At 44.9% G+C, this 26,559-nt stretch overlaps 1 protein-coding gene across 1 annotated transcript in view; it reads left to right on the forward strand.

Annotated features, from left to right (window-relative positions):
* The window catches only part of HHATL (hedgehog acyltransferase like), a 116,695-nt gene that overhangs the window by 11,491 nt on the left and 78,645 nt on the right, over nucleotides 1-26,559 (forward strand). Inside the window, exons 4-5 of the mRNA XM_069729263.1 lie at nucleotides 104-217; nucleotides 9,102-9,296. Coding sequence (XP_069585364.1) covers nucleotides 104-217; nucleotides 9,102-9,296 — 309 coding nt within the window. The remainder of the gene's footprint in view (nucleotides 1-103; nucleotides 218-9,101; nucleotides 9,297-26,559) is intronic.

Below are 26,559 nucleotides of genomic sequence, written 5' to 3' on the forward strand. Positions count from 1 at the left end.
AATGAGCAATTTCTCTAGAGATCTCAGAAACTAGGAAGATACTGGCAGATAATTCCCTTTATTTCCATACGAGCCGCGGTTTGACATCTTCTGATTGTTGCAGGACGTCGCGGACTTTGAGTGGGTCATGTGGTTCACGACTTTCAGAAATTACATCATTTTTGCGCTTGCTGGACACGTCATTTTCGCCAAGGTCTTCTCTCTCCTAATCCCTCAGGTGGGTTTCTTCATGTGATGTACTTGCAGATGATAAGGGTCCCCCACAATCAGTATGAAGCATCTCCGTAATGGGGTCCTCGTAGAATAATGACCCATATATACACCTGCCCACAAGTACGAGCGCAGCCTCAGAATAACAGCACAAGAGCCTACATTATACAACACCTGGCACCTTGGCGGATGTTCATTCAGTTGTTTAATTTTGTAGAAAAAAAGCCGATCACAGACATGGCACAAAACTACAGTCATTTCAGATGGCAACTTTCTGGCTGTCACGATATTGTATGAAATATAATATGATTTTGTAGCTTTGCCTGCTAGCCCCTGATGTGGGCTAGGTTTCTGTTCTGAGATGGTATGTGTAGAAGAGGTTTTATTGCCCTGGCCATAAATTCCAAGCTCGGAGCAACTTACTCGCCCCTCCCATCTGTACCAGATGAAACTGGTATAGAAGTTCTTTTAAAACATGAAGCTCTTTGTCTTAATCTTGTAAGATTCTGGGCCAACGACTTGGGCTAGGAAAATAAGGAATACATATTGTTAATGTCCATCGGCGGATCTATCCGCCACGGTAAACGCAGGCTTCTAGTTCCAACAGGGACAGAGTATGGATTTCTCTGGAACTATGCATCGCATCAAGTCCAAATTTGGTCTCATTAGAACGCCAATGTTAAAATAAGGTTAATGACATGTTCTGGACCGAAAATACACAAATTATAAGAATTGTTGGAGAAAACTAGAAGGCTGAAGATAAAGGAGGGTCTGAGTAGACCAGCCCTGTTGGTGATGTCACGGGCTGCGGCTTATAAGTTTCTGACAGACCCCCAGCAGTTTGTTTTTACCTGGGAAGCCCTGACTGCTAGCCTGATGCATTGGGGCATATGGAAACTAGCCTGGCTGCCTGCAATGCTCTGAACACATGTAAGTGTTGATTTCTCATTTAACCCCTGTTATTTTTATAATTACCTTGTACATATTTTCAATTGTCTCATATTGTAACATCTTTTATATGCCTTTTTATAAACACTGCCTTAAACATTCGGAGTAAAATATATAACTTACTAGTTCGTTCCTCCTGTTCTAAAACGTACCCTAAGGCTATGTGCACACGTCAGGTTTTTTTCCTGACAAAATCCGGAGAATTCTGGCAGAAATTCGCGTTTTTTTCCGCGCGGATTTTTCGCGGTTTTTGCGCGTTTTTTGCGCGGATTTTGCGCGGAATTTTTGCGGATGTTTTGCGTTTTTTTTTTTTTTGTTTCCTGAGTTTCCTTTTATCATGGAATCCGCAAAAAATCCGCAAAAAGAATGAGCATGTCCGGAATTTTTGCGGTCTGCGTTTTTTTTGCGGAAAAAAACACATACATCTGCACAAAAATTCCGGAATGCATTCTAAATGATAGGATGCATATTTTTAGCGTTTTTTATGTGGAATTATAGCGTTTTTATGGCGAAATTCCGCAAAAAAAACGCTAAAAATCCGGACGTGTGCACATACCCTAAATCTTCTGAAGGGAATTACGCTACTGTTTTGGGTTAGCTTCGGACCCATTTAATCGAAGCTGGTGGCAGCATACCGTGTGCGGGCCTTTGGGTGTCATTCTAGCGACTGCGGCGTTGATAATTATTGTTCCTGCCTGAGTGGGAGTAGTTTATCGCGTCGCTGCAGCGTGCCCAATAGCCAGTACATAGCAGGCAGACTGTCTGGCGATTAATTCCCCTAGGTGCAGTACCTACTCTGACCTGAGAGTAAGGGGGGCGCCAGAGAGCTGCAAGTTTCAAGTGGAACTGTAAGTGGGATATACATAAATCCCTGCAGTTCGTGGTATATTGAAGAGCAGTGGGATACCTAGAATAAGCCCCTGCTGTAAACTAAGAGGTCAATAGTCTTGTGTGTGTTTTTTCATCACATTGTGGAGTGGAGGGATAACTAAGATAAGCCCCCCTGCACATGTGATAGCCGTCTGTTGGCCTAAAGTCACCCCGATCTGTGACGTGGGGGTGACGGTCACGGTGTGAATCGTGACACTGGCTTGAAGAAACACTAAAAGAAATCAAGAACAAAAAATGTGGCCGTCAGTAATGGTTACTTTTTTTTAACCAAGCATAGGGGAAAAAGATTATGCAATCACTCAATTCTGAGGAAAAAATTATAGAATCATGAAAAACAAGCAAAAAAAACCTTCAACACATCACTAGTATTTTGTTGCACCACCTCTAGCTTTTATATCAGCTTGCAGTCTCTGAGGCATGGACTTAACCCCTTTCTGCAATTCGACGTACTATTCCGTCCATGTGGGGTGGGCCTTACTTCCCAAGGACGGAATAGTACGTCCAGCGTGATTGGCCGCGCTCACGGGGGGAGCGCGGCCGATCGCGGCCGGGTGTCGGCTGACTATCGCAGCTGACATCCGGCACTATGTGCCAGGAGCACTCATGGACCGCCCCCAGCACAGGCCGGCGGTACAGGGAAGCATCGCGCAGGGAGGGTGCTCCCTGAGGGCTTCCCTGAGACCCCCGCAGCAACGCGATGTGATCGCGTTGCTGCGAGGGTCTCTTACCTCTCCTCCCTGCAGCAGGCCCAGATCCAAAATGGCCGCGGCATCCGGGTCCTGCAGGGAGGGAGGTGGCTTACCACGTGCCTGCTCAGAGCAGGCACTTGGTAACGTTGCACTGCTCTCAGACAGATCGGTGATCTGACAGAATGCTATGCAAACTGACAGATCAGTGATCTGCGATGTCCCCCCCTAGGACAAAGTAAAAAAGTTTTTTAAAAAATTTCCACATGTGTAAAAAAAAAAAAAAATTCCTAAATAAAGAAAAAATATATATATATTATTCCCATAAATACATTTCTTTATCTAAATTTAAAAAAAATAAATAAAAGTACACATATTTAGTATCGCCGCGTCCGTAACGACCCAACCTATAAAACTGTCCCACTAGTTAACCCCTTCAGTAAACACCGTAAGGAAAAAAAAAAAACGAGGCAAAAAACAAAACGCTTTATTTTCATACTGCCGAACAAAAAGTGGAATAACACGCGATCAAAAAGACAGATATAAATAACCATGCTACCGCTGAAAACGTCATCTTGTCCCGCAAAAAACGAGCCACGATACAGCTTCATCAGCGAAAAAATAAAAAAGTTATAGTCCTGAGAATAAAGCGATGCAAAAATAATAATTTTTTCTATAAAATAGTTTTTATCGTATAAAAGCGCCAAAACATAAAACAATGATATAAATGAGGTATCGCTGTAATCGTACTGACCCGAAGAATAAAACTGCTTTATCAAATTTACCAAATGCGGAACGGTATAAACGCCTCCCCCAAAAGAAATTCATGAATAGCTGGTTTTTGGTCATTCTGCCTCACACAAATCGGAATAAAAAGCGATCAAAATATGTCACGTGCCCAAAAATGTTACCAATAAAAACGACAACTCGTCCCGCAAAAAACAAGACCTCACATGACTCTGTGGACCAAAATATGGAAAAATTATAGCTCTCAAAATGTGGTAACGCAAAAAATATTTTTTGCAATAAAAAGCGTCTTTCAGTGTGTGACGGCTGCCAGTCATAAAAATCCGCTAAAAAACGCTATAAATAGTGAATCAAACCCCCCTTCATTACCCCCTTAGTTAGGGAAAAATTAAAAAATGTATTTATTGCCATTTTCCCATTAGGGCTAGGGTTAGGGCTAGGGTTAAGGTACCGTTACACTAAACGATTTACCAACGATCACGACCAGCGATACAACCTGGCCGTGATCGTTGGTAAGTCGTTGTGTGCCGAAGTCCCCGGGTAACCAGGGTAAACATCGGGTTACTAAGCGCAGGGCCGCGCTTAGTAACCTGATGTTTACCCTGGTTACCATTGTAAATGTAAAAAAAAAAAAAACAGTACATACTCACATTCCGATGTCTGTCACGTCCCCCGGTGTCAGCTTCCCGCACTGACTGTGTCAGCGCCGGCCGGCCGTAAAGCAGAGCACAGCGGTGACGTCACCGCTGTGCTTTACGGCCGGCGCTCACAGTCAGTGCGGGAAGCTGAAGGCGGGGAACGTGACAGACATCGGAATGTAAGTATGTAGTGTTTGTTTTTTTTTACATTTACAGTGGTAACCAGGGTAAACATCGGGTTACTAAGCGCGGCCCTGCGCTTAGTAACCCGATATTTACCCTGGTTACCAGTGAACACATCGCTGGATCGGCGTCACACATGCCGATTCAGCGAAGACAGCGGGTGATCAGCGACCAAAAAAAAGGTCCTGATCATTCCCAGCGACCAATGATCTCCCAGCAGGGGCCTGATCGTTGGTCGCTGTCACACATAACGATTTCGTTAACGATATCGTTGGTACGTCACAAAAAGCAAAGATATCGTTAAAGAAATCGTTGTGGCGGTACCTTTAGGGTTAGGGCTAGGGTTAGGGCTAGGGTTAGGTCTAGGGTTAGGGCTAGGGTTAGGGCTAGGGTTAGGGCTACGGTTAGGGTTAGGGCAAGGTTTAGGGCTAGGGTTAGGGTTAGGGCTACGGTTAGGGTTAGGGCAAGGTTTAGGGCTAGGGTTAGGGTTAGGGTTGGGGCTAGGGATAAGGCTACAGTTAAGGTTGGGGCTAAAGTTAGGGTTAGGGTTGGGGCTAAAGTTAGGGTTTGGATTACATTTACGGTTGGGAATAGGGTTGGGATTAGGGTTAGGGGTGTGTCTGGGTTAGAGGTGTCGTTAGGGTTACAGTTGGGATTAGGGTTAGGGGTGTGTTTGGATTAGGGTTTCAGTTATAATTGGGGGGTTTCCACTGTTTAGGCACATCAGGAGCTCTCCAAACGCGACATGGCGTCCGATCTCAATTCCAGCCAATTCTGCGTTGAAAAAGTAAAACAGTGCTTCTTCCCTTCCGAGCTCTCCCGTGTGCCCAAAAGGGGTTTACCCCAACATATGTGGTATCAGCGTACTCAGGACAAATTGGACAACAACTTTTGGGGTCCAATTTCTCCTGTTACCCTTGGGAAAATACAAAACTGGGGGCTAAAAAATAATTTTTGTGGGAAAAAAAAGATTTTTTATTTTCACGGCTCTGCGTTATAAACTGTAGTGAAACACTTGGGGGCTCAAAGTTCTCACAACACATCTAGATAAGTTCCTTGGGGGGTCTAGTTTCCAATATGGGGTCACTTGTGGGGGGTTTCTACTCTTTAGGTACATTAGGGGCTCTGCAAACGCAATGTGACGCCTGCAGACCATTCCATCTAAGTCTGCATTCCAAATGGCGCTCCTTCCCTTTCTGAGCCCTCCCATGCGCCCAAACGGTGTTTCCCCCCCACATATGGGGTATCAGCATCCTCAGGACAAATTGAACAACTTTTGGGGTCCAATTTCTCCTGTTACCCCCGGGAAAAAACAATACTGGGGGCTAAAAATTAATTTTGGGGGGAAATTTTTTTATTTTATTTTCACAGCTCTGCGTTATAAACTGTAGTGAAACACTTGGGGGCTCAAAGTTCTCACAACACATCTAGATAAGTTCCTTGGGGATCTAGTTTCCAATATGGGGTCACTTGTGGGGGGGTTTCTACTGTTTAGGTACATTAGGGGCTCTGCAAACGCAATGTGACGCCTGCAGAGCATTCCATCTAAGTCTGCATTCCAAATGATGCTCCTTCCCTTCTGAGCTCTGCCATGCGCCCAAACAGTGGTTTACCCCCACATATGGGGTATCAGCGTACCCAGGACAATATGTACAACAACATTTGGGGTTCAATTTCTTCTCTTACCCTTGGGAAAATAAAAAATTGGGGGGCGAAAAGATTATTTTTGTGAACAAATATGATTTTTTATTTTTATGGTTCCGCATTATAAACTTCTGTGAAGCACTTGGTGGGTCAAAGTGCTCATCACACCTCTAGATAAGTTCATTAGGGGGTCTACTTTCCAAAATGGTGTCACTTGTGGGGGGTTTCAATGTTTAGGCACATCAGTGGCTCTCCAAATGCAACATGGCGTCCCATCTCAATTCCTGTCAATTTTGCATTGAAAAGTCAAACGTCGCTCCTTCCATTCCGAGCTCTCCCATGCGCCCAAACAGTGGTTTACCCCCACATATAGAGTATCAGCGTACTCAAGACAAATTGTACAACAACTTTTGGGGTCCAATTTCTTCTCTTACTCTTGGGAAAATAAAGAAATGGGGGCGAAAAGATAATTTTTGTGAAAAAATATGATTTTTTATTTTTACGGTTCTGCATTATAAACTTCTGTGAAGCACTTGGTGGGTCAAAGTGCTCACCACACCTCTAGATAAGTTCCTTAGGGGGTCTACTTTCTAAAATGGTGTCACTTGTGGGGGGGTTTCAATGTTTAAGCACATCAGTGGCTCTCCATACGCAACATGGCGTTCCATCTCAATTCTGGTCAATTTTGCATTGAAAAGTCAAACGGCGCTCCTTCGCTTCCGAGCTCTGTCATGCGCCCAAACAGTGGTTTACCCCCACATATGGGGTATCGGCGTACTCAGGACAAATTGTACAACAACTTTTGGGGTCCACTTTCTCCTGTTACCCGTGGTAAAATAAAACAAATTGGAGCTGAAGTAAATTTTTTGTGTAAAAAAAGTTAAATGTTCATTTTTATTTAAACATTCCAAAAATTCCTGTGAAACACCTGAAGGGTTAATAAACTTCTTGAATGTGGTTTTGAGCACCTTGAGGGGTGCAGTTTTTAGAATGGTGTCACACTTGGATATTTTCTATCATATAGACCCCTCAAAATGACTTCAATGAGATGTGGTCCCTTAAAAAAAATGGTGTTGTAAAAATGAGAAATTGCTGGTCAACTTTTAACCCTTATAACTCCCTAACCCAAAAAATTTTTGGTTCCAAAATTGTGCTGATGTAAAGTAGACATGTGGGAAATGTTACTTATTAAGTATTTTGTGTGACATATCTCTGTGATTTAATTGCAAAAAAATTCAAAGTTGGAAAATTGCAAAATTTTCAAAATTTTCGCCTAATTTCTGTTTTTTTTCACAAATAAACGTAGGTAATATTAAAGAAATTTTACCACTATCATGAAGTACAATATGTCACGAGAAAACATTGTCAGAATCACTGGGATCCGTTGAAGCGTTCCAGAGTTATAACCTCATAAAGGGACAGTGGTCAGAATTGTAAAAATTGGCCCGGTCATTAACGTGCAAACCACCCTTGGGGGTAAAGGGGTTAATAAGTGTAAACAGTTCTCTTCATCAATCTGCCTCCAACTTTCTCTGATTGCTGTTGCCAGATCAGCTTTGCAGGTTGGATTCTTGTCATGGAAAATTTTCTTCAACTTCCACCGAAGATTTTCAATTGGATTGGGATCCGGACTATTTGCAGCCCATGACATTGACCTTATGTCTTTTTTCCAGGAATGTTTTCACAGTTTTTGCTCTATGGCAGGATGCATTATCATCTTGAGAAATGATTTCATCATCCCCAAACATCCTTTCAATTGATGGGATAAGAAAAGTGTCCAAAATATCAACATAAACTTGTGCATTTATTGAAGATGTGATGACAGCCATCTCCCCAGTGCCTTTACCTGACATGCAGCCCCATATCAATGACTGTGGAAATCTGCATGTTCTCTTCAGGCAGTCATCTTTATAAATCTCATTGGAACGGCACCAAATAAAAGTTCCAGCATCATCACCTTGCCCAATGCAGATTCGCGACTCATCACTGAATATGACTTTCATCCAGTCATCCACAGTCCACGATTGCTTTTCCTTAGCCCATTGTAACCTTGTTTTTTTTCTGTTTAGGTGTTAATGATGGCTTTCGTTTAGCTTTTCTGTATGTAAATCCCATTTCCTTTAGGCGGTTTCTTACAGTTCTGTCACAGACGTTGACTCCAGTTTCCACCCATTCGTTCCTTATTTGTTTTGTTGCGCATTTCCTGTTTTGGAGACATATTGCTTTAATTTTCCGGTCTTGACGCTTTGATGTCTTCCTTGGTCTACCAGTATGTTTGCCTTTAACAACCTTCCCATGTTGTTTGTATTTGGTCCAGATTTTAGACACAGCTGACTGTGAACAACCAACATCTTTTGCAACATTGCGTGATGATTTACCCTCTTTTAATAGTTTGATAATCCTCTCCTTTGTCTGTTTTGTTGGAGCCAGGATTCATGTCAGTCCACTTGGGGCAGCAGCTCTCCAAGGTGTGATCACTCCTTTTTAGATGCAGACTAACGAGCAGATCTAATTTGATGCAGGTGTTAGTTTCGGGAATTGAAATTTACAGGGTGATTCCATAATTTTTCCCCTTTGCTTGTTCTAAAAAGTAACCATTACTGACTACCACATTTTTTGTTCTTGATTTCTTTTAGTGTTTCTTAAAGCCAGAAAGTTGCCATTTGGAATTACTTTAGTTTTGTGCCGTGTCTATGATCGGCTTTTTTTTCTGCAAAATGAAACAACTGAATGAACATCCTCCAAGGTCGGTGATTCCATAATTTTTGCCAGGGGTTGTATATCCACTACTGAGCTCCACATCCCCCGATTCCCTCCTCACAGCCTTATGGTTACAAGCTGCCACTAGGGGGAGCTCACTGCATACAGGGGAGCATATAAAGACTCATGCAGCAGCTCCCCCTAGTGGCAGCTACCAGAAACTGTTACTGGAAACTTACCTGCTCCCCCAGCATTTTGGGGGGACACCCATACATTGCAGGAAATTAGATACAGATGAATGTAGAATGTATTAATCAATAAAGGTATCAAGACCGTAAGAAATTATTACAACCTGCAGGAATGAATCAGTCTCCCACAGGATCAGTGCACTGCTTTCCTGAAATCCTCTGTGCTGCTGTTTCAGCTTGTCTCCTCTGGTCCTGCCTCCTCACAGCACAGGTCCTGGGTTTACATGCTCTATGGGATGCTGACCGTCCTGACCATCATGGGCAGTAACTACCTGATGCTGATCCTGTCGCACTGCCTCCTCCTCTACACCGTGTCGCTGGTGAAACAGAAGTGGCTCTGCTTCATCGCCGGTCTGTGCAGCCTCGCATCCTTCAAACTGGAACCTTTCATCTCTTGGCAAGTATGTTTTCTGAGCTATACGAGCTGCCATGACTGAATCACAGGCCTGCTGGGGACTACAAATCCCAGCATACTCCATCAGCCAGGATCAGGGGTTCCACTGCTGAGGCAGATGGAGAACTTCAGGTTTAAAGGGGTTTTACCATTTCTGGGGTATACATTACATAAAGGTGAGGGTCTTTTCTCTGCATAGGCAAAAAGTTGTATACTGACACCCTGCAGCCACCACTAGAGGGAGCTGTATACATGTGAGTGCTGCAGTTGTATTACCACTAGAGGGAGCTGTATACATGTGAGTGCTGCAGTTGTATCACCACTAGAGGGAGCTGTATATATGTGAGTGCTGCAGTTGTATCACCACTAGGGGGAGCTGTATATATGTGAGTGCTGCAGTTGTATCACCACTAGAGGGAGCTGTATATATGTGAGTGCTGCAGTTGTATCACCACTAGGGGGAGCTGTATATATGTGAGTGCTGCAGTTGTATCACCACTAGAGGAAGCTGTATACATGTGAGTGCTGCAGTTGTATCACCACTAGGGGAAGCTGTATATATGTGAGTGCTGCAGTTGTATTACCACTAGAGGGAGCTGTATATATGTGAGTGCTGCAGTTGTATTACCACTAGAGGAAGCTGTATATATGTGAGTGCTGCAGTTGTATCACCACTAGAGGGAGCTGTATACATGTGAGCACTGCAGATGTATCACCACTAGGGGGAGCTGTATACATGTGAGTGCTGCAGTTGTATCACCACTAGAGGAAGCTGTATACATGTGAGTGCTGCAGTTGTATCACCACTAGAGGGAGCTGTATACATGTGAGTACTGCAGTTGTATCACCACTAGGGGGAGCTGTATACATGTGAGTGCTGCAGTTGTATTACCACTAGAGGGAGCTGTATACATGTGAGTGCTGCAGTTGTATCACCACTAGAGGGAGCTGTATATATGTGAGTGCTGCAGTTGTATCACCACTAGGGGGAGCTGTATACATGTGAGTGCTGCAGTTGTATTACCACTAGGGGGAGCTGTATACATGTGAGTACTGCAGTTGTATCACCACTAGAGGGAGCTGTATACATGTGAGTGCTGCAGTGGTATCACCACTAGGGGGAGCTGTATACATGTGAGTGCTGCAGTTGTATTACCACTAGTGGGAGCTGTATACATGTGAGTACTGCAGTTGTATCACCACTAGAGGGAGCTGTATATATGTGAGTACTGCAGTTGTATTACCACTAGAGGGAGCTGTATATATGTGAGTACTGCAGTTGTATTACCACTAGAGGGAGCTGTATACATGTGAGTGCTGCAGTTGTATTACCACTAGAGGGAGCTGTATACATGTGAGTGCTGCAGTTGTATCACCACTAGAGGAAGCTGTATATATGTGAGTGCTGCAGTTGTATCACCACTAGGGGGAGCTGTATACATGTGAGTGCTGCAGTTGTATCACCACTAGAGGAAGCTGTATACATGTGAGTGCTGCAGTTGTATCACCACTAGAGGGAGCTGTATACATGTGAGTACTGCAGTTGTATCACCACTAGGGGGAGCTGTATACATGTGAGTGCTGCAGTTGTATTACCACTAGAGGGAGCTGTATATATGTGAGTGCTGCAGTTGTATCACCACTAGGGGGAGCTGTATACATGTGAGTGCTGCAGTTGTATTACCACTAGAGGAAGCTGTATACATGTGAGTGCTGCAGTTGTATCACCACTAGGGGGAGCTGTATACATGTGAGTGCTGCAGTTGTATTACCACTAGAGGGAGCTGTATACATGTGAGTGCTGCAGTTGTATCACCACTAGAGGGAGCTGTATACATGTGAGTGCTGCAGTTGTATCACCACTAGAGGAAGCTGTATACATGTGAGTGCTGCAGTTGTATCACCACTAGAGGGAGCTGTATATATGTGAGTGCTGCAGTTGTATTACCACTAGAGGGAGCTGTATACATGTGAGTGCTGCAGTTGTATCACCACTAGGGGAAGCTGTATATATGTGAGTGCTGCAGTTGTATCACCACTAGAGGGAGCTGTATACATGTGAGTACTGCAGTTGTATTACCACTAGTGGGAGCTGTATACATGTGAGTGCTGCAGTTGTATCACCACTAGAGGAAGCTGTATACATGTGAGTGCTGCAGTTGTATTACCACTAGTGGGAGCTGTATATATGTGAGTGCTGCAGTTGTATTACCACTAGAGGGAGCTGTATACATGTGAGTGCTGCAGTTGTATCACCACTAGGGGAAGCTGTATATATGTGAGTGCTGCAGTTGTATTACCACTAGAGGGAGCTGTATATATGTGAGTGCTGCAGTTGTATCACCACTAGAGGGAGCTGTATATATGTGAGTGCTGCAGTTGTATTACCACTAGTGGGAGCTGTATACATGTGAGTACTGCAGTTGTATCACCACTAGGGGGAGCTGTATACATGTGAGTGCTGCAGTTGTATCACCACTAGAGGAAGCTGTATATATGTGAGTGCTGCAGTTGTATCACCACTAGGGGGAGCTGTATACATGTGAGTGCTGCAGTTGTATCACCACTAGAGGAAGCTGTATACATGTGAGTGCTGCAGTTGTATCACCACTAGAGGAAGCTGTATACATGTGAGTGCTGCAGTTGTATCACCACTAGAGGGAGCTGTATACATGTGAGTACTGCAGTTGTATCACCACTAGGGGGAGCTGTATACATGTGAGTGCTGCAGTTGTATTACCACTAGAGGGAGCTGTATACATGTGAGTGCTGCAGTTGTATCACCACTAGAGGGAGCTGTATATATGTGAGTGCTGCAGTTGTATCACCACTAGGGGGAGCTGTATACATGTGAGTGCTGCAGTTGTATTACCACTAGTGGGAGCTGTATACATGTGAGTACTGCAGTTGTATCACCACTAGGGGGAGCTGTATACATGTGAGTGCTGCAGTTGTATCACCACTAGAGGAAGCTGTATATATGTGAGTGCTGCAGTTGTATCACCACTAGGGGGAGCTGTATACATGTGAGTGCTGCAGTTGTATCACCACTAGAGGAAGCTGTATACATGTGAGTGCTGCAGTTGTATCACCACTAGAGGGAGCTGTATACATGTGAGTACTGCAGTTGTATCACCACTAGGGGGAGCTGTATACATGTGAGTGCTGCAGTTGTATTACCACTAGAGGGAGCTGTATACATGTGAGTGCTGCAGTTGTATCACCACTAGAGGGAGCTGTATATATGTGAGTGCTGCAGTTGTATCACCACTAGGGGGAGCTGTATACATGTGAGTGCTGCAGTTGTATTACCACTAGAGGGAGCTGTATATATGTGAGTGCTGCAGTTGTATCACCACTAGGGGGAGCTGTATACATGTGAGTGCTGCAGTTGTATTACCACTAGAGGAAGCTGTATACATGTGAGTGCTGCAGTTGTATCACCACTAGGGGGAGCTGTATACATGTGAGTGCTGCAGTTGTATTACCACTAGAGGAAGCTGTATACATGTGAGTGCTGCAGTTGTATTACCACTAGAGGGAGCTGTATACATGTGAGTGCTGCAGTTGTATCACCACTAGAGGGAGCTGTATACATGTGAGTGCTGCAGTTGTATCACCACTAGAGGAAGCTGTATACATGTGAGTGCTGCAGTTGTATCACCACTAGAGGGAGCTGTATATATGTGAGTGCTGCAGTTGTATTACCACTAGAGGGAGCTGTATACATGTGAGTGCTGCAGTTGTATCACCACTAGGGGAAGCTGTATATATGTGAGTGCTGCAGTTGTATCACCACTAGAGGGAGCTGTATACATGTGAGTGCTGCAGTTGTATCACCACTAGAGGGAGCTGTATACATGTGAGTACTGCAGTTGTATTACCACTAGTGGGAGCTGTATACATGTGAGTGCTGCAGTTGTATCACCACTAGAGGGAGCTGTATACATGTGAGTGCTGCAGTTGTATCACCACTAGAGGGAGCTGTATACATGTGAGTACTGCAGTTGTATTACCACTAGTGGGAGCTGTATACATGTGAGTGCTGCAGTTGTATCACCACTAGAGGAAGCTGTATACATGTGAGTGCTGCAGTTGTATCACCACTAGAGGGAGCTGTATACATGTGAGTACTGCAGTTGTATTACCACTAGTGGGAGCTGTATACATGTGAGTGCTGCAGTTGTATTACCACTAGAGGAAGCTGTATACATGTGAGTGCTGCAGTTGTATTACCACTAGAGGGAGCTGTATATATGTGAGTGCTGCAGTTGTATCACCACTAGGGGAAGCTGTATATATGTGAGTGCTGCAGTTGTATCACCACTAGAGGAAGCTGTATACATGTGAGTGCTGCAGTTGTATCACCACTAGAGGGAGCTGTATACATGTGAGTACTGCAGTTGTATCACCACTAGGGGGAGCTGTATACATGTGAGTGCTGCAGTTGTATTACCACTAGAGGGAGCTGTATACATGTGAGTACTGCAGTTGTATTACCACTAGGGGGAGCTGTATACATGTGAGTGCTGCAGTTGTATTACCACTAGAGGGAGTTGTATACATGTGAGTGCTGCAGTTGTATTACCACTAGAGGGAGCTGTATATATGTGAGTGCTGCAGTTGTATCACCACTAGGGGGAGCTGTATACATGTGAGTGCTGCAGTTGTATTACCACTAGAGGGAGCTGTATATATGTGAGTGCTGCAGTTGTATCACCACTAGGGGGAGCTGTATACATGTGAGTGCTGCAGTTGTATTACCACTAGAGGAAGCTGTATACATGTGAGTGCTGCAGTTGTATCACCACTAGAGGAAGCTGTATACATGTGAGTGCTGCAGTTGTATTACCACTAGAGGGAGCTGTATATATGTGAGTGCTGCAGTTGTATCACCACTAGAGGAAGCTGTATACATGTGAGTGCTGCAGTTGTATCACCACTAGAGGAAGCTGTATACATGTGAGTGCTGCAGTTGTATCACCACTAGGGGGAGCTGTATACATGTGAGTGCTGCAGTTGTATTACCACTAGAGGAAGCTGTATACATGTGAGTGCTGCAGTTGTATCACCACTAGAGGGAGCTGTATATATGTGAGTGCTGCAGTTGTATTACCACTAGAGGGAGCTGTATACATGTGAGTGCTGCAGTTGTATCACCACTAGGGGAAGCTGTATATATGTGAGTGCTGCAGTTGTATTACCACTAGAGGGAGCTGTATATATGTGAGTGCTGCAGTTGTATCACCACTAGAGGGAGCTGTATATATGTGAGTGCTGCAGTTGTATTACCACTAGGGGGAGCTGTATACATGTGAGTGCTGCAGTTGTATCACCACTAGAGGAAGCTGTATACATGTGAGTGCTGCAGTTGTATTACCACTAGAGGGAGCTGTATATATGTGAGTGCTGCAGTTGTATTACCACTAGAGGGAGCTGTATACATGTGAGTGCTGCAGTTGTATTACCACTAGAGGGAGCTGTATATATGTGAGTGCTGCAGTTGTATCACCACTAGAGGGAGCTGTATATATGTGAGTGCTGCAGTTGTATTACCACTAGTGGGAGCTGTATACATGTGAGTACTACAGTTGTATCACCACTAGGGGGAGCTGTATACATGTGAGTGCTGCAGTTGTATCACCACTAGAGGAAGCTGTATACATGTGAGTGCTGCAGTTGTATTACCACTAGTGGGAGCTGTATATATGTGAGTGCTGCAGTTGTATTACCACTAGAGGAAGCTGTATATATGTGAGTGCTGCAGTTGTATTACCACTAGGGGAAGCTGTATATATGTGAGTGCTGCAGTTGTATTACCACTAGAGGGAGCTGTATATATGTGAGTGCTGCAGTTGTATCACCACTAGAGGGAGCTGTATATATGTGAGTGCTGCAGTTGTATTACCACTAGTGGGAGCTGTATACATGTGAGTACTACAGTTGTATCACCACTAGGGGGAGCTGTATACATGTGAGTGCTGCAGTTGTATCACCACTAGGGGGAGCTGTATACATGTGAGTGCTGCAGTTGTATCACCACTAGAGGAAGCTGTATACATGTGAGTACTGCAGTTGTATTACCACTAGTGGGAGCTGTATATATGTGAGTGCTGCAGTTGTATTACCACTAGAGGAAGCTGTATATATGTGAGTGCTGCAGTTGTATTACCACTAGGGGAAGCTGTATATATGTGAGTGCTGCAGTTGTATTACCACTAGAGGGAGCTGTATATATGTGAGTGCTGCAGTTGTATCACCACTAGAGGGAGCTGTATATATGTGAGTGCTGCAGTTGTATTACCACTAGTGGGAGCTGTATACATGTGAGTACTACAGTTGTATCACCACTAGGGGGAGCTGTATACATGTGAGTGCTGCAGTTGTATCACCACTAGAGGAAGCTGTATACATGTGAGTGCTGCAGTTGTATTACCACTAGAGGAAGCTGTATATATGTGAGTGCTGCAGTTGTATTACCACTAGTGGGAGCTGTATACATGTGAGTACTACAGTTGTATCACCACTAGGGGGAGCTGTATACATGTGAGTGCTGCAGTTGTATCACCACTAGAGGGAGCTGTATACATGTGAGTACTGCAGTTGTATTACCACTAGAGGGAGCTGTATACATGTGAGTGCTGCAGTTGTATTACCACTAGAGGGAGCTGTATACATGTGAGTGCTGCAGTTGTATTACCACTAGAGGGAGTTGTATACATGTGAGTGCTGCAGTTGTATTACCACTAGAGGGAGCTGTATATATGTGAGTACTGCAGTTGTATCACCACTAGGGGGAGCTGTATACATGTGAGTGCTGCAGTTGTATCACCACTAGAGGAAGCTGTATACATGTGAGTGCTGCAGTTGTATCACCACTAGGGGGAGCTGTATACATGTGAGTACTGCAGTTGTATTACCACTAGAGGGAGATGTATACATGTGAGTGCTGCAGTTGTATCACCACTAGAGGGAGCTGTATATATGTGAGTGCTGCAGTTGTATTACCACTAGTGGGAGCTGTATACATGTGAGTGCTGCAGTTGTATTACCACTAGAGGGAGCTGTATACATGTGAGTACTGCAGTTGTATCACCACTAGAGGGAGCTGTATACATGTGAGTACTGCAGTTGTATCACCACTAGGGGGAGCTGTATACATGTGAGTACTGCAGTTGTATCACCACTAGAGGGAGCTGTATACATGTGAGTACTGCAGTTGTATCACCACTAGTGGGAGCTGTATATATGTGAGTGCTGCAGTTGTATCACCACTAGAGGGAGCTGTATACATGTGAGTACTGCAGTTGTATCACCACTAGAGGGAGCTGTATACATGTGAGTACTGCAGTTGTATCACCACTAGGGGGAGCTGTATACATGTGAGTGCTGCAGTTGTATTACCACTAGAGGGAGCTGTATACATGTGAGTGCTGCAGTTGTATCACCACTAGAGGACGCTGTATACATGTGAGTACTGCAGTTGTATTACCACTAGGGGGAGCTGTATACATGTGAGTACTGCAGTTGTATTACCACTAGAGGGAGCTGTATACATGTGAGTGCTGCAGTTGTATCACCACTAGAGGGAGCTGTATACATGTGAGTGCTGCAGTTGTATTACCACTAGAGGGAGCTGTATACATGTGAGTGCTGCAGTTGTATTACCACTAGAGGGAGCTGTATACATGTGAGTGCTGCAGTTGTATCACCACTAGAGGGAGCTGTATATATGTGAGTGCTGCAGTTGTATTACCACTAGGGGGAGCTGTATACATGTGAGTGCTGCAGTTGTATTACCACTAGTGGGAGCTGTATACATGTGAGTGCTGCAGTTGTATCACCACTAGGGGGAGCTGTATACATGTGAGTGCTGCAGTTGTATTACCACTAGAGGGAGCTGTATACATGTGAGTGCTGCAGTTGTATTACCACTAGAGGGAGCTGTATATATGTGAGTACTGCAGTTGTATTACCACTAGGGGGAGCTGTATACATGTGAGTACTGCAGTTGTATCACCACTAGGGGGAGCTGTATATATGTGAGTGCTGCAGTTGTATTACCACTAGTGGGAGCTGTATACATGTGAGTGCTGCAGTTGTATTACCACTAGGGGGAGCTGTATATATGTGAGTGCTGCAGTTGTATTACCACTAGAGGGAGCTGTATACATGTGAGTGCTGCAGTTGTATCACCACTAGAGGGAGCTGTATACATGTGAGTGCTTCAGTTGTATCACCACTAGGGGGAGCTGTATATATGTGAGTGCTGCAGTTGTATTACCACTAGAGGGAGCTGTATATATGTGAGTACTGCAGTTGTATTACCACTAGGGGGAGCTGTATACATGTGAGTGCTTCAGTTGTATCACCACTAGGGGGAGCTGTATATATGTGAGTGCTGCAGTTGTATTACCACTAGAGGGAGCTGTATACATGTGAGTACTGCAGTTGTATTACCACTAGAGGGAGCTGTATATATGTGAGTACTGCAGTTGTATTACCACTAGGGGGAGCTGTATACATGTGAGTGCTTCAGTTGTATTACCACTAGAGGGAGCTGTATACATGTGAGTACTGCAGTTGTATCACCACTAGGGGGAGCTGTATATATGTGAGTGCTGCAGTTGTATTACCACTAGAGGGAGCTGTATACATGTGAGTGCTGCAGTTGTATTACCACTAGAGGGAGCTGTATATATGTGAGTACTGCAGTTGTATTACCACTAGGGGGAGCTGTATACATGTGAGTGCTGCAGTTGTATTACCACTAGAGGGAGCTGTATACATGTGAGTGTTGCAGTTGTATTACCACTAGTGGGAGCTGTATACATGTGAGTGCTGCAGTTGTATCACCACTAGAGGGAGCTGTATACATGTGAGCACTGCAGATGTATTACCACTAGGGGGAGCTGTGTACATGTGAGTGCTGCAGTAGTATCACCACTAGAGGGAGCTGTATACATGTGAGCACTGCAGATGTATTACCACTAGGGGGAGCTGTATACATGTGAGTGCTGCAGTAGTATTACCACTAGGGGGAGCTGTATACATGTGAGTGCTGCAGTTGTATTACCACTAGGGGGAGCTGTATACATGTGAGTACTGCAGTTGTATTACCACTAGAGGGAGCTGTATACATGTGAGTGCTGCAGTTGTATCACCACTAGGGGGAGCTGTATACATGTGAGTGCTGCAGTTGTATTACCACTAGGGGGAGCTGTATACATGTGAGTACTGCAGTTGTATCACCACTAGAGGGAGCTGTATACATGTGAGTGCTGCAGTTGTATTACCACTAGAGGGAGCTGTATACATGTGAGTGCTGCAGTTGTATTACCACTAGGGGGAGCTGTATACATGTGAGTACTGCAGTTGTATTACCACTAGAGGGAGCTGTATACATGTGAGTGCTGCAGTTGTATCACCACTAGAGGGAGCTGTATACATGTGAGTGCTGCAGTTGTATTACCACTAGAGGGAGCTGTATACATGTGAGTACTGCAGTTGTATCACCACTAGGGGGAGCTGTACACATGTGAGTGCTGCAGTTGTATTACCACTAGGGGGAGCTGTATACATGTGAGTGCTGCAGTTGTATCACCACTAGAGGGAGCTGTATACATGTGAGTACTGCAGTTGTATCACCACTAGAGGGAGCTGTATACATGTGAGTACTGCAGTTGTATTACCACTAGAGGGAGCTGTATACATGTGAGTGCTGCAGTTGCATCACCACTAGGGGGAGCTGTATACATGTGAGTACTGCAGTTGTATCACCACTAGAGGGAGCTGTATACATGTGAGTGCTGCAGTTGTATTACCACTAGAGGGAGCTGTATACATGTGAGTGCTGCAGTTGTATCACCACTAGGGGGAGATGTATACATGTGAGTACTGCAGTTGTATTACCACTAGAGGGAGCTGTATACATGTGAGTGCTGCAGTTGTATTACCACTAGAGAGAGCTGTATACATGTGAGTGCTGCAGTTGTATCACCACTAGGGGGAGCTGTATACATGTGAGTGCTGCAGTTGTATCACCACTAGAGGGAGCTGTATACATGTGAGTACTGCAGTTGTATCACCACTAGAGGGAGCTGTATATATGTGAGTGCTGCAGATGTATTACCACTAGAGGGAGCTGTATACATGTGAGTGCTGCAGTTGTATTACCACTAGAGAGAGCTGTATACATGTGAGTACTGCAGTGGTATCACCACTAGAGGGAGCTGTATACATGTGAGTGCTGCAGTTGTATTACCACTAGAGGGAGCTGTATACATGTGAGTACTGCAGTTGTATTACCACTAGAGGGAGCTGTATACATGTGAGTGCTGCAGTTGTATTACCACTAGAGGGAGCTGTATACATGTGAGTGCTGCAGTTGTATCACCACTAGGGGGAGATGTATACATGTGAGTACTGCAGTTGTATCACCACTAGGGGGAGCTGTATACATGTGAGTGCTGCAGTTGTATTACCACTAGAGAGAGCTGTATACATGTGAGTACTGCAGTGGTATCACCACTAGAGGGAGCTGTATACATGTGAGTGCTGCAGTTGTATTACCACTAGAGAGAGCTGTATACATGTGAGTGCTGCAGTTGTGTCACCACTAGGGGGAGCTGTATACATGTGAGTGCTGCAGTTGTATCACCACTAGAGGGAGCTGTATACATGTGAGTACTGCAGTTGTATCACCACTAGAGGGAGCTGTATATATGTGAGTGCTGCAGTTGTATTACCACTAGAGGGAGCTGTATACATGTGAGTGCTGCAGTTGTATTACCACTAGGGGGAGCTGTATACATGTGAGTGCTGCAGTTGTATCACCACTAGAGGGAGCTGTATACATGTGAGTACTGCAGTGGTATCACCACTAGAGGGAGCTGTATACATGTGAGTGCTGCAGTTGTATTACCACTAGAGGGAGCTGTATACATGTGAGTACTGCAGTTGTATTACCACTAGGGGGAGCTGTATACATGTGAGTGCTGCAGTTGTATTACCACTAGGGGAGCTGTATACATGTGAGTACTGCAGTTGTATCACCACTAGGGGGAGCTGTATACATGTGAGTACTGCAGTTGTATTACCACTAGAGAGAGCTGTATACATGTGAGTACTGCAGTGGTATCACCACTAGAGGGAGCTGTATACATGTGAGTGCTGCAGTTGTATTACCACTAGAGGGAGCTGTATACATGTGAGTGCTGCAGTTGTATTACCACTAGAGGGAGCTGTATACATGTGAGTGCTGCAGTTGTATTACCACTAGAGGGAGCTGTATACATGTGAGTGCTGCAGTTGTATTACCACTAGGGGAGCTGTATACATGTGAGTACTGCAGTTGTATCACCACTAGGGGGAACTGTATACATGTGAGTACTGCAGTTGTATTACCACTAGAGAGAGCTGTATACATGTGAGTGCTGCAGTTGTATCACCACTAGAGGGAGCTGTATACATGTGAGTACTGCAGTTGTATTACCACTAGAGAGAGCTGTATACATGTGAGTGCTGCAGTTGTATCACCACTAGAGGGAGCTGTATACATGTGAGTACTGCAGTGGTATCACCACTAGAGGGAGCTGTATACATGTGAGTACTGCAGTGGTATCACCACTAGAGGGAGCTGTATACATGTGAGTGCTGCAGTTGTATCACCACTAGAGGGAGCTGTATACATGTGAGTACTGCAGTGGTATCACCACTAGAGGGAGCTGTATACATGTGAGCGCTGCAGTTGTATTACCACTAGGGGGAGCTGTATACATGTGAGTGCTGCAGTTGTATCACCACTAGAGGGAGCTGTATACATGTGAGTACTGCAGTGGTATCACCACTAGAGGGAGCTGTATACATGTGAGTACTGCAGTGGTATCACCAATAGAGGGAGCTGCATACATGTGAGTGCTGCAGTTGTATTACCACTAGAGGGAGCTGTATACATGTGAATGCTGCAGTTGTATTACCACTAGAGGGAGCTGTATACATGTGAGTGCTGCAGTTGTATCACCACTAGGGGGAGCTGTATACATGTGAGTGCTGCAGTTGTATCACCACTAGGGGGAGCTGTATATATGTGAGTGCTGCAGATGTATTACCACTAGAGAGAGCTGTATACATGTGAGTACTGCAGTTGTATTACCACTAGAGGGAGCTGTATATATGTGAGTGCTGCAGATGTATCACCACTAGAGAGAGCTGTATACATGTGAGTGCTGCAGTTGTATTACCACTAGAGGGAGCTGTATACATGTGAGTACTGCAGTTGTATTACCACTAGAGGGAGCTGTATACATGTGAGTGCTGCAGTTGTATTACCACTAGAGGGAGCTGTATATATGTGAGTGCTGCAGATGTATCACCACTAGAGGGAGCTGTATACATGTGAGTGCTGCAGATGTATTACCACTAGAGAGAGCTGTATACATGTGAGTGCTGCAGATGTATTACCACTAGAGAGAGCTGTATACATGTGAGTACTGCAGTTGTATCACCACTAGAGGGAGCTGTATACATGTGAGTGCTGCAGATGTATCACCACTAGAGGGAGCTGTATATATGTGAGTGCTGCAGTTGTATTACCACTAGAGGGAGGTGTATACATGTGAGTGCTGCAGATGTATTACCACTAGAGAGAGCTGTATACATGTGAGTACTGCAGTTGTATTACCACTAGAGGGAGCTGTATACATGTGAGTGCTGCAGATGTATCACCACTAGAGGGAGCTGTATATATGTGAGTGCTGCAGTTGTATCACCACTAGGGGGAGCTGTATACATGTGAGTGCTGCAGTTGTATCACCACTAGGGGGAGCTGTATACATGTGAGTACTGCAGTTGTATTACCACTAGAAGGAGCTGTATACATGTGAGTACTGCAGTTGTATTACCACTAGAGGGAGCTGTATATATGTGAGTGCTGCAGATGTATTACCACTAGAGAGAGCTGTATACATGTGAGTACTGCAGTTGTATTACCACTAGAGGGAGCTGTATATATGTGAGTGCTGCAGATGTATCACCACTAGAGAGAGCTGTATACATGTGAGTGCTGCAGTTGTATTACCACTAGAGAGAGCTGTATACATGTGAGTACTGCAGTTGTATTACCACTAGAGGGAGCTGTATACATGTGAGTGCTGCAGTTGTATTACCACTAGAGGGAGCTGTATATATGTGAGTGCTGCAGATGTATCACCACTAGAGGGAGCTGTATACATGTGAGTGCTGCAGATGTATTACCACTAGAGAGAGCTGTATACATGTGAGTGCTGCAGATGTATTACCACTAGAGAGAGCTGTATACATGTGAGTACTGCAGTTGTATCACCACTAGAGGGAGCTGTATACATGTGAGTGCTGCAGATGTATCACCACTAGAGGGAGCTGTATATATGTGAGTGCTGCAGTTGTATTACCACTAGAGGGAGCTGTATACATGTGAGTGCTGCAGTTGTATCACCACTAGAGGGAGCTGTATACATGTGAGTACTGCAGTTGTATCACCACTAGAGGGAGCTGTATACATGTGAGTACTGCAGTTGTATCACCACTAGAGGGAGCTGTACACATGTGAGTACTGCAGTTGTATCACCACTAGAGGGAGCTGTACACATGTGAGTGCTGCAGTTGTATTACCACTAGAGGGAGCTGTATACATGTGAGTGCTGCAGTTGTATTACCACTAGGGGAGCTGTATACATGTGAGTACTGCAGTTGTATCACCACTAGAGGGAGCTGTATACATGTGAGTACTGCAGTGGTATCACCACTAGAGGGAGCTGTATACATGTGAGTGCTGCAGTTGTATTACCACTAGAGGGAGCTGTATACATGTGAGTGCTGCAGTTGTATCACCACTAGAGGGAGCTGTATACATGTGAGTGCTGCAGTTGTATTACCACTAGAGGGAGCTGTATACATGTGAGTGCTGCAGTTGTATTACCACTAGTGGGAGCTGTATACATGTGAGTACTGCAGTTGTATTACCACTAGAGGGAGCTGTACACATGTGAGTACTGCAGTTGTATCACCACTAGAGGGAGCTGTATACATGTGAGTGCTGCAGTTGTATTACCACTAGAGGGAGCTGTATACATGTGAGTGCTGCAGTTGTATTACCACTAGGGGAGCTGTATACATGTGAGTACTGCAGTTGTATCACCACTAGAGGGAGCTGTATACATGTGAGTACTGCAGTGGTATCACCACTAGAGGGAGCTGTATACATGTGAGTGCTGCAGTTGTATTACCACTAGAGGGAGCTGTATACATGTGAGTGCTGCAGTTGTATCACCACTAGGGGGAGCTGTATACATGTGAGTGCTGCAGTTGTATTACCACTAGAGGGAGCTGTATACATGTGAGTGCTGCAGTTGTATTACCACTAGGGGAGCTGTATACATGTGAGTACTGCAGTTGTATCACCACTAGAGGGAGCTGTATACATGTGAGTACTGCAGTTGTATCACCACTAGAGGGAGCTGTATACATGTGAGTACTGCAGTGGTATCACCACTAGAGGGAGCTGTATACATGTGAATGCTGCAGTTGTATCACCACTAGGGGGAGCTGTATACATGTGAGTGCTGCAGTTGTATCACCACTAGGGGGAGCTGTATACATGTGAGTACTGCAGTTGTATTACCACTAGGGGGAGCTGTATACATGTGAGTGCTGCAGTTGTATCACCACTAGAGGGAGCTGTATATATGTGAGTACTGCAGTTGTATTACCACTAGGGGGAGCTGTATACATGTGAGTACTGCAGTTGTATTACCACTAGGGGGAGCTGTATACATGTGAGTACTGCAGTTGTATTACCACTAGAGAGAGCTGTATACATGTGAGTGCTGCAGTCGTATTACCACTAGAGGGAGCTGTATACATGTGAGTGCTGCAGTTGTATCACCACTAGAGGGAGCTGTATATATGTGAGTGCTGCAGATGTATTACCACTAGAGAGAGCTTTATACATGTGAGTGCTGCAGATGTATTACCACTAGAGAGAGCTGTATACATGTGAGTGCTGCAGTTGTATTACCACTAGAGGGAGCTGTATACATGTGAGTGCTGCAGTTGTATCACCACTAGAGGGAGCTGTATACATGTGAGTGCTGCAGTTGTATTACCACTAGAGGGAGCTGTATACATGTGAGTGCTGCAGTTGTATTACCACTAGAGAGAGCTGTATACATGTGAGTGCTGCAGTTGTATCACCACTAGAGGGAGCTGTATACATGTGAGTGCTGCAGTTGTATTACCACTAGAGGGAGCTGTATACATGTGAGTGCTGCAGTTGTATTACCACTAGGGGAGCTGTATACATGTGAGTACTGCAGTGGTATTACCACTAGAGGGAGCTGTATACATGTGAGTGCTGCAGTTGTATTACCACTAGAGGGAGCTGTATACATGTGAGTGCTGCAGTTGTATCACCACTAGAGGGAGCTGTATACATGTGAGTGCTGCAGTTGTATTACCACTAGAGGGAGCTGTATACATGTGAGTGCTGCAGTTGTATCACCACTAGAGGGAGCTGTATATATGTGAGTGCTGCAGTTGTATCACCACTAGAGGGAGCTGTATATATGTGAGTGCTGCAGTTGTATTACCACTAGTGGGAGCTGTATACATGTGAGTACTACAGTTGTATCACCACTAGGGGGAGCTGTATACATGTGAGTGCTGCAGTTGTATCACCACTAGAGGAAGCTGTATACATGTGAGTGCTGCAGTTGTATTACCACTAGAGGGAGCTGTATACATGTGAGTGCTGCAGTTGTATCACCACTAGAGGAAGCTGTATACATGTGAGTGCTGCAGTTGTATCACCACTAGAGGGAGCTGTATACATGTGAGTGCTGCAGTTGTATTACCACTAGTGGGAGCTGTATACATGTGAGTGCTGCAGTTGTATCACCACTAGAGGAAGCTGTATACATGTGAGTACTGCAGTTGTATCACCACTAGAGGGAGCTGTATACATGTGAGTACTGCAGTTGTATCACCACTAGGGGGAGCTGTATACATGTGAGTACTGCAGTTGTATCACCACTAGAGGGAGCTGTATACATGTGAGTACTGCAGTTGTATCACCACTAGAGGGAGCTGTATACATGTGAGTACTGCAGTTGTATCACCACTAGGGGGAGCTGTATACATGTGAGTGCTGCAGTTGTATTACCACTAGAGGGAGCTGTATACATGTGAGTGCTGCAGTTGTATCACCACTAGAGGAAGCTGTATACATGTGAGTGCTGCAGTTGTATTACCACTAGAGGGAGCTGTATATATGTGAGTGCTGCAGTTGTATCACCACTAGAGGGAGCTGTATACATGTGAGTACTGCAGTTGTATCACCACTAGAGGGAGCTGTATACATGTGAGTACTGCAGTTGTATCACCACTAGGGGGAGCTGTATACATGTGAGTGCTGCAGTTGTATTACCACTAGAGGGAGCTGTATACATGTGAGTGCTGCAGTTGTATCACCACTAGAGGGAGCTGTATATATGTGAGTGCTGCAGTTGTATCACCACTAGTGGGAGCTGTATACATGTGAGTGCTGCAGTTGTATCACCACTAGGGGGAGCTGTATACATGTGAGTGCTGCAGTTGTATTACCACTAGAGGGAGCTGTATACATGTGAGTGCTGCAGTTGTATTACCACTAGAGGGAGCTGTATATATGTGAGTACTGCAGTTGTATTACCACTAGGGGGAGCTGTATACATGTGAGTACTGCAGTTGTATCACCACTAGGGGGAGCTGTATATATGTGAGTGCTGCAGTTGTATTACCACTAGGGGGAGCTGTATACATGTGAGTGCTGCAGTTGTATTACCACTAGTGGGAGCTGTATACATGTGAGTGCTGCAGTTGTATCACCACTAGGGGGAGCTGTATACATGTGAGTGCTGCAGTTGTATTACCACTAGAGGGAGCTGTATACATGTGAGTGCTGCAGTTGTATTACCACTAGAGGGAGCTGTATATATGTGAGTACTGCAGTTGTATTACCACTAGGGGGAGCTGTATACATGTGAGTACTGCAGTTGTATCACCACTAGGGGGAGCTGTATATATGTGAGTGCTGCAGTTGTATTACCACTAGTGGGAGCTGTATACATGTGAGTGCTGCAGTTGTATCACCACTAGGGGGAGCTGTATACATGTGAGTACTGCAGTTGTATCACCACTAGGGGGAGCTGTATATATGTGAGTGCTGCAGTTGTATTACCACTAGAGGGAGCTGT

This window comes from Ranitomeya imitator, chromosome 6 (genome assembly GCF_032444005.1).
Source record: "Ranitomeya imitator isolate aRanImi1 chromosome 6, aRanImi1.pri, whole genome shotgun sequence".
Taxonomy (NCBI): domain Eukaryota; kingdom Metazoa; phylum Chordata; class Amphibia; order Anura; family Dendrobatidae; genus Ranitomeya; species Ranitomeya imitator.